This window comes from Excalfactoria chinensis, chromosome 2 (assembly GCF_039878825.1).
Source record: "Excalfactoria chinensis isolate bCotChi1 chromosome 2, bCotChi1.hap2, whole genome shotgun sequence".
NCBI lineage: Eukaryota > Metazoa > Chordata > Aves > Galliformes > Phasianidae > Excalfactoria > Excalfactoria chinensis.
In genome coordinates, this window is record NC_092826.1 from 4,143,812 (window position 1) to 4,157,846 (window position 14,035).

General features: G+C 39.9%; 1 protein-coding gene across 6 annotated transcripts in view; it reads left to right on the forward strand.

Annotated features, from left to right (window-relative positions):
• TRAPPC9 (trafficking protein particle complex subunit 9) overlaps positions 1 to 14,035 on the forward strand; it is a 446,388-nt gene that overhangs the window by 51,682 nt on the left and 380,671 nt on the right. For all 6 annotated transcript variants that reach the window (XM_072327382.1, XM_072327387.1, XM_072327386.1 and 3 more), the window contains 3 exons: positions 3,179 to 3,305; positions 4,814 to 4,946; positions 9,390 to 9,553. In XM_072327382.1, the coding sequence (XP_072183483.1) occupies positions 3,179 to 3,305; positions 4,814 to 4,946; positions 9,390 to 9,553 (424 nt within the window). The remainder of the gene's footprint in view (positions 1 to 3,178; positions 3,306 to 4,813; positions 4,947 to 9,389; positions 9,554 to 14,035) is intronic.

The following is a 14,035-nucleotide window of genomic DNA, read 5'->3' on the forward strand; positions in this document are numbered from 1 at the left end:
TAAAGTATACTCAGTGAGGAAACCAGCTTGGGCAGTGGTACTTGGGAACAAAAGTGTGAGTAAAATAAAAGTAAAGCTTAAAAAGGCAGTTAAATGCCCATGTTATTTTAACTGCATCCTCAGAAGCTGCCGTTAACAGACAAGTTGTTTTGTTTCTCTGAAACTAAATGGAGATTTGAAGTTATTGAAAGGCTGGCTGTGGCAACAGCTTGGATAAATCCGCTCTCAGACAATTTAGGTTGTTAGAGGAACGTAAGGAAATAAAAATCCTTCCTTGCCTGGTTTGTACATTCCCTGGTGGGAAACTTGCATACAGATGATAGTGTTTTTCTACTTGGTCAGAAAGTAGCGGTTACTGAATATCATTACTTAATACTGTGTAATATTGCAGGGAAAAGAAATCTGACACTCACTTCTTCCTCCTCTCTTCCCTTTCTGCCCTTTCTGCCTGCGTTTTCCATTTCCCCCCCTTCTCCTCCTTCCCTTTTTCTGCAGCAGATATGTTTAGTTAAAGGGAATAACAGTAGTTCAGCTTTGATTTCATTTATCTAAGCAGTTTTAGGCACCAGAGGGCAATGTTTAGCAAATATTGCTGGATTCTGCTTTCCAGGTGATAGCAATATTGGAAGCGTCTTTCAGACATTCTAGATGACATCACTGTCTTTTCAAACTTATTTGTGTGGTTCAGGCTGGAAGAATAAATACATTGATTTCAGTTTATGCCTATAAAACCGAGGCTTTGTTGAAGTTTTCATTGTTTTGTTTGCTTGCTTGTTTTTCATTTTGATGACCTTTCTTGATACCTTTACATAAATATTGTAAGTTTTACTGGATGGTAAAACTCTTATAATGAGAGAAATACATGCTGTATTCTACTTCACGTGACAATGCACTTGGGGCTCTTTAATTTTTTAGACCAGGAATAATCTGTGCTTACAGAAGATATTTGACATTTCCATTGCATTCTCTTAAAACATTTATGGAGGTTTTTTTTGGTTATTGTTGCTGGAGAGTAGATTGAGGGTGCATTTGTAATACAGCGTAAGCAAAATCTATTCTGGTGAGGACTTATTTTGCTTTATCGTTTATCTTGAGGTCAGCATGCTGTGTTTGTGATCATCATGACCCAGGGTGTCACTGTGATGTGGTTTCAGGGGTTAGACAACAGTGTACCTGTACATTGCTCTCTTTTTCTTTTGCTCCTCTATTGTTAGAACATTTCATTACTGGTAGTTGCTCGAGGGTAGTAACTCATTCTTCTCATCCATAAGCACATTCATGTTTTGGTCGAGCCATTTTCGTTTCCTTAGGTATGTATTAAATGAATAGAGATTAAGGTATTTTTCTAATTGAGAATTAGAAGATGACTAGTCTGCCTTTGACAGCAGATGTGAACTTTGGAGGTGCACCATTTGCAATCCTGTTGAGTTAGAAATGAAGTAATATAGATATTTTTGAAGGTAGGCAGTACCAGTATGGCTAGCATTGCTGCTGCTTAAACTCTTTCTTCAGTCCTCAGGTCTCTGCGTGTTTTTCTCTGCCTCAAACCATAAGCTTTTTTCTTTTTCATCTGACATTGCAAAAATAGTATCTGTTTCTTTTATAGACTCTCGAATTCATATGAAGCATTTCGATGCAGTTTAGTTTTAATCTAATTGTACTTACTGCATTAATTGCTAGAGAGACTAACGTTGGATGTCATCATTCCCTATCTCTCTCTCTATTTATAAGCAGCTAGTAACTTAGACTCCTGTTTCTTACAATACATTGGTTACTTTTAACAGCATGTACTGTGTTCAAGCATCTTATATCCGTTAACTGAGCTTAAAAAAAAAGTGATTGATTTACAGAGGAAATAATACTGTGTTCTGTAGGCCATGAAATGTATTTTTGGTTGCATTTCTTATTTTGCGGCATGTTTTTGCATCAGGGAGCTAAGAGATTACTCTGTCATATACAAAGGGAATAAACGCCAATGGTATTCTGGGCTCCATCAGATGAGGGGTGGCCAGCAGGGAGAAGATGATTGTCTCTCTCTGCTCTGCCTTTGTGAGGCCCCATCTGGAGTACTGCGTCCAGGTCTGGGGCACCCAATATGATAAAGACAGAGAGCTGCTGGAGAGGGACCAGAGAAGGGCTGCTAAGATGATCAGAGGGCTGGAGCAGCTCCACCATGTGGACAGGCTGAGGAAGCTGGGCTTGTTCAGCCTGGAGAAGAGAATGCTGCAGGGAGACCTCATTGCAGCTTTCTAGTATTTAAAAGGGAATTACAAACAGGAGGGGAATCAGCGTTTTACTCAGGTAGATAGTGACAGGACATGGGGAAATGGTTTTAAGCTCAAGGAGGGAAGGTTGAGATTAGATGTCAGGGGAAGTTCTTCACAGAGAGAGTGGTGAGGTGCTGGAAAAGGCTGCCCAGGGAGGCTTTAAGTGCCCCATCCCTGCTGGTGTTCAAGACCAGGTTGGATGGGGCCCTGGGCAGCCTGGTCTAGTACCAGATCTGGAGGTTGGTGGCCCTGCCTGTGGCAGAGGGGCCAGAAAACTGATGATCCTTGGGGTCCCTTCCAACTCAAACCAATGTGTGATTCCATAAAATCATAACGTCTAACTGCAGACATCTTGATAGGTGGTCAGTTTAGTGAGGTGAATGCCTTATTTAACTCCTAATTTAGACTTTTAGCTTAGTTAGAAAAGCTAGGCATACTTTATTATCTGTAAATACTCAGTTTGTTCCTTCCCCATAAGTAAATCTTTTCTGGCCTACGACTTTAATTAAAGCTAAGCAAGAGCTGCTATTGATGTTTCATTTTCATTGTCCAAAATGTAAGCAAGTATATATGTTATGTCACAAGTCCAATTAAATTTGATTATAAAAAAAAAAAACAACTTGCAGATTATATCCCCTGTGGTTTTATTTTTTGCTGTTTTTTGGGTATAAATTATTTGTATTTCGTATATCATTCTCAGCTCATACACATCCTAAAACACAAGCTTCTCCATTGAATACAAATCTTGCAGTAATTCTAGGAGGCTGCTTAAGTCACTGGAACTTTAAACCAAAGCAACTACTATGTGCAAATTTGAATAAACTGTAAAAGGTTGGATGATATATTGCAAGGGTTTACAATTTAAGTGCATATCATAAATGGATTTATCTGTGTTTTACAACTTTTTTCAGGGTCTTTTGACAACAGGAGTAGAATTTGAATCTCTACCTGCAGCCCTTTCTCTACCCGCAGAATCTGGTTTGTATCCAGTAACTCTTGTTGGTGTTCCTCAGACCACTGGACAGATCACTATCAATGGTAAGGGATTTCTTTCATCGTTCTGCTCTGTATTTTGTATGTGTGTGAGTGATTGTAGAGCACAATTCAAATTGATGTGCTTCATACATTTGCTACTCTGAATTCTTCTCAAAGTGTAAAACAAAACAGCAAAATCAAGCAAAACCCCAAATATAACTGTTTGAGATGCTGAACTTCATTGAAACCATAGTATGGTGCTGAAAAATCATTTGGTTGTAATAGTGATGGCATATTTACAGTGTCTTCAGTATGAAAGGAAAAGGATAATGAACTCAAACTCCATCTTATTAATGTTTTAATGTGGAAAGCTTCTGAGAAAAATGGCTTGAATTTTTTCTGGAGAAGGCAGAAGATAATCTTTCAGCTCCATTTTCTTAATTAACAACTTTCACGTAACATTACAGAAATTTTTGCTGATTGCTTGTGTGGAAACAATTTAGCTGATGTGCATAGTCTGGTGAAATCAATATATCATTGCATTCACAAGGGTAAATGGAATTGTCTTTGTGGCGAGTGAAGAGAAGTAAGAATTTGTTTTAGAAAGTTGGCAGATCAGACTCGTGGTAAATGCAGTAGAACATGGTAGATGCAGCATGTAGTAGTACTGAGCCATATTAACAACATGCAATCTTAGGTACATGCTCTCAGAATATAAAATAACAGGAAAAGAGCTGTTTTAATAAAATCCAACACCAAAAGAAGATGGGTATGAACTTGAAGAAGCTTTGCTTTTATTGTGTTTTTCCTAAATGCTTTTCTGCCTGCTCATAAAATGATTTTTCTTTCTTTCTTGGTGTTCTTTTTTTTTTTTTTTTTTTTTTTTTTTCTTTTTTCCCTTCAGAAACTATTTCAGTAAATACAGAATAGCATCAAAGCATTCAGGAACATTTGTTCTGTAGTTGTGTGCTTTTAGTTTCACATGCTAAAAATGTATTGCAAGCAGAGGAGTTGATTTCTGAATTTGGTTGTTACTTGTATGTCAATGGATTATATTTTCCTTCAGATACAGGTTGGTATATATTGCTTGGCAAGGAATCGGTGTTGAGATATTTGACTGCTAAACTGAGCTTTTAGAGTATAAGCTGTGATATCTCATGGCAAGTGAATGCATATATCCATATTCAAGTTTTTTAAAAGAATCATTTGCCTTGGGGTTGCATTATCTGCAGGATACTCCAGAGACTCTGCTGTCAGTTCTTTTTGGAAGAGTCTCAACATTAATTGAAAGGTAACAGGTTATGTGCACTGATGGATGATGTGATAAGGTATTGTGAAATGTTGGTCTGTATAATATGAGTTATTTTTTATTTAATAATATTATCGAGGGCATTTGGCAACCTTTTTTTAAACTATTTTATGTCCTGAGAAGATTCTCCTATAGAGAAGGTAGTGTTTTAGGCAGCAGAAACACTGGCAAGTTCTGGCAAGTAACATTAGTGTATTAGATCTTTTAGAAAACAAAAGATAACATTTCTGTGTTATTATTATTATTTTTAATGAAAAATCAGGTTACCATACCTCAGTTTTTGGAGTGTTCAGTGATTGCCTTCTGGACAGTCTACCGGGAGTCAAGACCAATGGCTGTACTGTTGAAGTCATTCCAGCTTTGCCAAGGCTACAGATCAGTACCTCCCTTCCAAGGTGAGAAACTGAATAAAATGAGGATTTTATTTGGTGATATTGAAGTATTAGTGTTCATAAGTGATCATAAAATGTGTCGTGAAGTGGTAACCCATGAAATACTGTGGGTTGGAAGGGTATCAACTGGACATCATCTGGTATAGGATGTTGCTCAAAGCAGGTTGAGCTCTGACAAGTTGTGTCTATAAAGTTAGAAGAGGTTGCTCAGAACACGATCTCATTGACTGACCACAGTTGGAAAATTCTGCCTCTAGTCTCCTTATTTGAATCTGTCCTTGTATGTGACGTGCTCTGTCATCCTAATTGTTCCGATACTCCTGTCCTGGATTTTCTTCAGCATGTCTATATTTCTGTTTGATGGGGAAGCTCCAAACTAGGCACTGTACTGCAGAAGCAATATGTTTAAAAGTTATAGGAGGAATTAACAACAGTAATCTCTTTATACTCTCAACAAACACGTCAATCACATCACAATTGTGTGTAGGCTAAAAGTGGTTGATTTCTTCCCCCCCCCCCCCCCCCCTTTTTTTTTTTCTTTCTTCTTAAGCTTTATTTTTGGGTAAAGAATGTTACTAACTTCACAACTTTAAAGAGAACTGGTAGGACATTGATTCAGCTCAGCTTTTGCTGAGAGCACTCACCTATTAAGTAGCCTGTTGATCACTGCACAAGAGTCTTGCCATCTATCTACCATTTTGCAAATTGTGGAGGATTCTGTTAATTTTAAAGGTTCCTTTTAGCTATAGATCTGCAAACAACATTTTGTTGCTTACTGATTCCTCTTGTTCTATTCTTCAGTATAGTGTACTTAATAACTCAGAGTATTCAATTTAGACATGATTTTTCCATAATTAAGATTTCACTTATGTGAAATGGGTTGCATTGGTAACATTTTGTTGCAAAGATATGAAAGTAATATCCTGATGAAGACATCAAAATAGTAAAACACTGTAGTTGTGTTGCATGGTAGTGAATTGGTTATTATAATATTGGCTAAACATGCAGTCTGTATGGTTTAACTGTTGTAGGGGAACTGGTAGCTCGCAGTTGAACTGATGACTGAGCACCTGGTGAAGGGGTGTGGGAGTGCTTAGGGAGCAAATTGTTTGCACCCTTGTTTCCTATGCAACCAGAAAGGATGGCCCTGGGCTCGTGTAAGGGTCAGCCACTGAAGGAAGAGCATCTTTTGGACCTAGGCTGCTTCCTGTGAATGAATGCTGCATGTCCAGAGAATCCTTTCACCAGTTGAGTGAGTTCCATTCTTCATTCCGGATGTGACTGTTAGCCTATCTGTGAATACTTCACCTGGTATCACCTGTCAGAAGCAATTTTGCTTCTTCGTAAGCAGAAGTGCTGTATTCAGAATTAATATCGGATAGCCAAAGTTATTAAAATATTAAAGAATGTGGTTTGAAATACAGGGGTAATATGTGTTGTCCTTGTCAGTGTTCAAGAGACATCTGGATGAGGAGCTAACAGATATGGTTTAGTGGCTTGTGGTAGTAATGGTGATGGGAGGATGGTTGGACTGGATGATCTTGTAGGTTGTTTCCAACCTTGTGATTCTATGATTCTATGGAATATTCTTAAAGGATTATTATGTATTTATACATATGTTTATGAATAAATTTATGTGATATAAAAATACTACACTACTGAGTGAAACGTTGGTGGCAAAGCTTTTAAAAAGGAGAACTGATGGGGAGGAAGGCAAATTGATAGATAAAGTTATGGAAGTTTTGTCATGTGGATGAACTTAAAGGAGTGTCAGTCAGTTCCACAAGACCAGTTCCACAAGACTTTTGAAGCTGCAGGCTGGAGTGCCTGGCATCATCATTGCTTCCTAATGTACTGAAACGCTTCTGTGGTGTTCTTATCCTCAGCTTTTTGTTTATGGACAAGGAGCCAAGAACTTACAGTTTGTATCTTAGCAGTCTAATTAAGGAATCATTGTTACTACGTTCTATTCAGGAAGGAAGAAAAAGAAATAGTGCATTTAAAATTGTTATACATGAACTTCCTACCTGTTTTCCTGGTGTTATTCTCACCCTCCCACTGCTCCTCTGGGTCCTAAGGATGGCATTTTCAGCCTGTAGCCAATGTTACGTTGAGTTGACCGCATCTGGAATCCTTCACCACGAGGAACACGTGCTGATGTCATTTTTACTCTTTATTTTTTTCCACTTGGACATACATAAGGCTATTTTTATGGTTGCTAATACGCCTTTTCACCATGCTCTGCCTTCACTTGAGCTCCCTGGAACATTCAAGTTCGTATAGTTGTATGGGATGCTTTTTTCACATATTAGGCTCTTGTTCTTTGTTTCCCTTGTGGCCCCGGATTTATTTTGTCCAGCTCTTCATTTCTTTAACTGACTGTTAGTAAATCGTTTATAGCTGTGGGATCTGCAGTGCTAAGCATTTGCATCATCTCCTCTGATGCTAGAACTCCTCTTGGCTACATCATATCTCTCTCATTTTACCTACCACTCCTTATTGCAATCCATGTAAGACCATAGGTGTGCCATGCAGAAGTAACAGAATTAAAGTAAATCAGGCATGGCCAGAAGGAAGATTGTGGCTAAGTTATGCATAGTCAAACTACTGTTACATGTTGGTCAGGATGGGTTCACTTCATGTGGTGCTCAGGGACGTGACTTAGCAGAGGGTTGTTAGTTAGGGTAGTATGGTTAGGTTGTGGTTGGACTCAGTGATCTTTAAGATCTTTCCCAACCTGAATAATTCTAAGATTTCAGTCCTGATGCCTTATAAGCTCACAATAAACCTAATGTCTTCTAACTGGAAGTGGCAAACTATGCTATCTTGTTGAGGGTTTACAATACTTGGATTTAAGAATGTGTGTTAAACCTGTGATAAAGGTCATGCAAAGGGTATGAAAGATGAATTAGCTTGGATTCAGGTGTGTAGATTTATGCAGTAATGAAAATTAGCCATTATTTTGATTTGTTAGTATGCAGTCCTTAATACTTTCCTCCTTACATGAAGAGGAAGAAAGTAATTGAGAAATTCTGTCCTTTTTTTCCTCTGTTGCCAATCCAAATGCCCAAGTGTCACAGTGCTGTAATGGCCGTATATACGTAGCACTAAAATTCAGATGATCAGAAAACGTGTTCTAAGAATTTGTTATCAAAGTTGTGTTCTGAAACTCTAAAATCTACTCTGATGTTTTTGCTGAGGGAGAGGCAGGGTATAAAGGAAAGACAGCAGAAATAACTGCCAAAAGAAGTTACTGAACCCGGGCTTACCAACAAATGTATCAGTCATTAATCTCAATAACTTTTGCTCTTGTATCTATGATCCCTTCTGACCACTCTGCATTATCATTCAGAATACAGTCAAAAACTGAACCTCTGCCCATCTGTCTTTTTCTGTAACCCTCCTTCCTTCATTCATGTTCTGAAGAGTTCATCTATATTCACTATTTCACCTTTCGAAGGCTGAATTTCTTCCAGAATCCACTCCCATGAGGTTTATGGCTTCTATTGTCCACTGCACACTGTCAGCTCCCTTATTACTTCTTTCTAGCAAAGTCCAAGGTCACTGCTTCGTTCTCCTTTCTCCATGTGTTGCCACAGCACTGTGAATATCTCCTATGTCAATAATTGACTGGTTTGCTACATTTGTTATAAATACTTGATATTTTATTTAAATAAGTTTTTAGATTTCTGAAACTTTATATTTCCATTCATTTTCTCTAACAGATGCATTTTTTATCTCATTATTTTTTTTTTTAAATATATATTGTACTGTTAAGTATATCATACTTGTGATACTGTTTATGATCCCTTAAGCAACCTGTTTCTGGATGATCAGCTGCTTAAAGCAGACAGTTCTGCTTGTCTGTTCATATATGACAATATGTTGGTGAAGTTTGGCAATGCTTAACAGTGCAAACTAACCTATCCTCCTTTGTACGTGGAAAGGTTTCATCTCATCTGAGGTTCAACTACTGGTTGAGTTTATTCTAATTTTTGCAGATCTGATGGGCTGATCAGAAAGCAGTGCAGGATCCTGCAGATGGCTCTCCCTGTTATCTGCTATGGCATTCAACTTGCTCCCCTTGATTCCTTTTCTCTTTTTTTAGTACTCAGACCTGGTGTTCAAATAGTTGGCAGATCAGATGTTACTTTTTTTAAGTCTGCTCATTCTGATAACCTGCAATTGCTTTTTTTCTTTTTTTTTTTAACAGACTATCAGTCAGGAAGACATTTTTATGTTGTTTGTGCACAACACCAACATTTGTCTTCTGTTTAAAAAACTGAATGTGGCTAAAATTAGAATGGAAAATGATGTCAAGCATCTTCAAGGTTTCAGAGCCGTAGGTTTTGAATCTTTGAAGAATGGCTAACAGAATTTAATAAGTTGGACCAGCTTTGAACACGCTTATTGTAATACTCTTTGCATGTTTGTCACATTTTGTAGGTCTGCTCATATGCTTCAGCCTTCTTCAGGAGATGAAATCTCCACCAGTGTATCTGTCCAGCTTTACAATGGAGAGACTCAACAGCTGATCATTAAGTTGGAAAACATTGGAACAGAACCATTGGAAACGTTTGAGGTCACAGCGAAAACAGTCAACACAAAGGGTTCGTATGCTGTTCTAAAGTTAGGAATAATAATCTTTTTTATAAATGAAAACAGGGCTAGTTATGTTTATAGGATATTTCTTTTAGGTCAGCTTAAGGCAAATATAATCCCTGTTAAAAAACTTCAAATCATTTTTGTATAAGCATGAAAATGAAAGAGAATGTTAAGAATATGCAGAAAGAAAATGAAGGAAAATGTGGAACCATCTGTATGTCAAGGGGTCATCTGTTTTTTTCAGGAGTCTAAACTTCATTTTAGTGTTGCTTGGAAATCAAAACCAAAATGAATAACAACAACAGCAAAAACCCAACAAAAACACAACCTCCTGCCTAAAACTTCATGAAGGGGAAAAAACTGGTGAAGAGTAAGATTGTTGAGTCTAAATTAATTTCTCCTTATATTTGTGCACAGTGATTAGTTAATTAAATGAATTACCAATAGAACTAATCTTCTCCTACTTGAAGGGAAGGAAATAAATAAGCCTACTTCTAGCTTACTCAGAAAGCAATAGGAAGTGGGATGAGACACTTTAAAAAAAGAAAAAGCACAGCACAGATAAAATAAGCAATTTTGAATTAAAAGATTGAATTGAAGATACAGAAGAAACACGCAGTACGTTTTCTGCTACATACTTGCACTTAACCAATAGGCTGAGAGGCAGATATCACCTCCTTGTGATGGTCTGTCAGTTCTGTTGTCCTGTGAGGCATCATTAAGAAAATGATATTAACAGCAGAACTGCAGATGACAAGCAGTAGAATCCATACATACAATAGAAAAATCCCATTTGATTGTAGATTTTATTCTGTCAGTGCCAGATGATTAAAATGCGATGTGATACCTGGTGTTTTTTGCTCTTTTCAGCATTCAGGATTCTCTTTTTTTTTTTCAAGAGCATATCCTCTTCTCTGCAGCTTGAGAGACAAGGAGTTGTCAATCATCTAAGAATAGATTTTCTGTTGGGGAGTTATTACCCAGAATAATTTCAAAAGCCCAAGTAAAATGGTTTACTGGTTTTTATTTAAGTAATTTCAAGGTGCTCCTACTGTGCAAAGTTCTTGCTATGTGTTTGTGAAGGAAAGCCTAAATACAGGGTGAGTGAAGTGAATGTTGCGAAGTGCATTAAATGGAAGAGTACATGAGTCTCCTATTTGAACGTGTTAGTCAGACTCTTTGTATATAACATTATGTAGCTAGAAGGGTTCAAAATTTGGAAAAAGAGACTCTTGACAACATGAAAACCTTTGTAATATCACTGTTAGAATGGTCAAGGAATAAGGAGAAAAGTTGAAGCATTCAACTGTGAATTCAGTAAAACTTAAATTTGACTTCATCCTTCACTTTCATATTAACATCTTACAATAAACCCTCCGTGTATCTGACTACCTCTTGCATATTCTTAAGCATGATGATAATTGTGAGAGAATCTGGGGAATGGGAGATTTCCCTTTAGTCAGGGAAGAGGTGGTCCGTGAGTGCTTAGGAAACATTAATGTCCATAAATCCATGGGACCTGATGGGGTGCACCCGCGGGTGCTGAGAGAGCTGGCAGAGGTTATTGCTAAGCCGCTCTCTGTAATTTTTCAAAGGTCTTGGAGAACTGGGGAGGTGCCTGAAGACTGGAGGATGGCCAATGTCACCCCAGTCTTCAAAAAGGGCAAGAAGGATGACCCGGGTAATTATAGGCCAGTCAGCCTCACCTCTGTCCCAGGGAAGGTGATGGAACAGCTTGTGCTGGATGCCATCTCCAGACAACTGGGAGAAAAGGAGGTTATCAGGAGTACTCAGCATGGGTTCACCAAGGGGAGGTCGTGCTCGACCAACCTGGTGGCCTTTTATGAAGATGTCACTAGCTGGGTGGACGGGGGGAGAGCGGTAGATGTAGTCTACCTTGATTTCAGTAAGGCTTTTGATACGGTCCCCCATGACATCCTTATAACAAAGCTGAGGAAGTATGGGATAGATGAGTGGACGGTGAAGTGGATCGAGAATTGGCTGACTGGCAGAGTGCAGAGGGTTGTCGTTGGCGGTGCGGTGTCTGACTGGAGGCCTGTGACTAGTGGTGTCCCCCAGGGGTCTGTGCTGGGTCCAGTCTTGTTCAACATCTTCATCAACGACCTTGATGAGGGGATAGTGGCCACCCTCAGCAAGTTTGCTGATGACACGAAGCTGGGAGGATTGGCTGACACGCCTGAAGGCTGTGCGGCCATTCAGAGAGACCTGGACAGGCTGGAGAGCTGGGCAGTAAGAAACCGGATGAGGTTTAACATAAGCAAGTGTAGAGTCTTGCATCTCGGTAGAAATAATTGCATACACCAGTACAGGTTGGGGGAAGACCTGCTGGAGAGGAGCTCTGCTGAGAGGGTCCTGGGCGTCCTGGTGGACGACAGGTTGGCCATAAGCCAGCAGTGTGCCCTTGTAGCCAAAAAGGCCAATGGCATTCTGGGGTGCATTAAAAAGAGCGTAGCCAGCAGGTCAAGGGAGGTGATCCTCCCCCTCTACTCTGCCCTGGTGAGGCCTCATCTGGAATACTGTGTTCAGTTCTGGGCTCCCCAGTACAAAAAAGACAGGGATCTCTTGGAAAGAGTCCAGCGGAGGGCCACAAAGATGGTGAAGGGCCTGGACCATCTCCCCTACGAGGAGAGACTTAGGGAACTGGGTCTGTTTAGCCTTGAGAAAAGAAGGCTGAGAGGGGACTTGATCCAGGTTTATAAATACCTGAGGTGTGGGAGCTATAGTGGCGAGGCTGGTCTCTTTTCAGTAGTGCGTGGGGACAGGACTAGGGGCAATGGGCTGAAACTCCAGCATAGGAAGTTCCGCACGAATGTGCGCAAGAACTTCTTTACGGTGAGGGTGACGGAGCACTGGAACAGGCTGCCCAGGGAGGTGGTGGAGTCTCCTTCTCTGGAGATATTCAAGACCCGCCTGGACGCCGAGCTGTGCAACGTGGTGTAGGGAGCCTGCTTTGGCAGGGGGGTTGGACTCGATGATCTCTAGAGGTCCCTTCCAACCCCTATAATTCTGTGATTCTGTGATTGTCTTTACTATTTCTTACCTGAAATATGGCTGTCATGCATGCAACTCAGGGTCTCCTTGAGAGCTGGTTGGCATCTTCATCTGCCATAGTGGCTATTTGCCCATCAACTTGGGAGCCTGTAAGAAGTGGTTACCTAACTTCAGCCAAAGACACCGAGCCTCTAATCTTTCTTTATTTCACCTGATTTTCTTTCATTTTTTCACTTAGGACATTTCTCACAAATCTTGCACAGCTGCTACGTGTGCCAGTCTAGCCGTTTCACAGATTTATAAGAATCATTTAGGTTGGCAAAGACCCTTAAGATCATGAACTCGAACCATCAGCGTAAGACTTCAAAGTCCCATTAGTAAACCATGTCCATATGTGCAAAGGCCACAAGTCTCTGGAATACCTCCAAGTTGGGGGTACCTCTGTGACTCTAAACGGCCTGTCCCAATGACTAGTCACCCCTTCTGTGAAAAAATCCTTCCTCGTATCCAATCTTAACCTTTTCTGGCACAAATTGGGGCCATCTCCTTGTGTTCTATCACTTGTCACCTGGGAAATAGGACAAACGACCAGCTGGTTACAACACCTTTCAGGTACTTCCTGAGAATGACAAGGTTTCCCCTCAGCCTTCTCTTCTCCAGACTGCAACACCCCAGTTCCCACAGCTGCTTCATTTAAGTCTTGTTTTCCTGTTCCTTCACCAGTTTTGTTGCTCTTCTCTGCATGCTTGAGCAGCTCAGTGTACCTCATGCACTGAGGAACCCAAAATAGAACACAGTATTTGGAGTGCTGTCTCACTGGTGCCATCTACAAAGGGACAGTCACAGCCCTGTGTCCTGGAACAGATCCTGAAGCAAATCAGAAAAAGGGAGTTGTATTGCCACAATAAATGAACCTATCATGTCTTTTAATGTCTCATTATACCAGTGTTGCCTACCAGGCTGTGATATCTGTAAATCAGGCATCACATGAATGCTGCAAAGGCCATCTGTGTCACTTCATGTTGTCCCTTGCCATGTCAGATGGTCTAATACATTTTTAGAACAATAATGTGCAAAAGGATGACTTTCCATCCTCTGTCAGCTCTTGCCAGAGGACTGTGATGTCAGAGTTAAGGGGTTCACTCTAAAGGCTTTTGTAACTCAACTGTTTAGTGCATTCAGGAGAAAAGGTGACCCTGATGTGTTTTTGAAGCTGGAGGCATTGAGAGAAGCAATGCCAGGCATTCTTACCAGACTTATAGGCTGTAGTAGTGAGCACCAGCTGCACGTGCTGAGTGAGCTTAGGTGAAGGAAGCAACCAATCCTCATTGATCTTTTCTAAAGTGATTGCTCTCTGGAACTTAAAGATATGAAAATAAATACACATTTCTAACACTGTTCTTTAAATGGCCTTTCAAAGCATTTGCTTGCGGTCTCAGCTGTTTATCTTTGCCCAATCAGAACTGAGATAAATC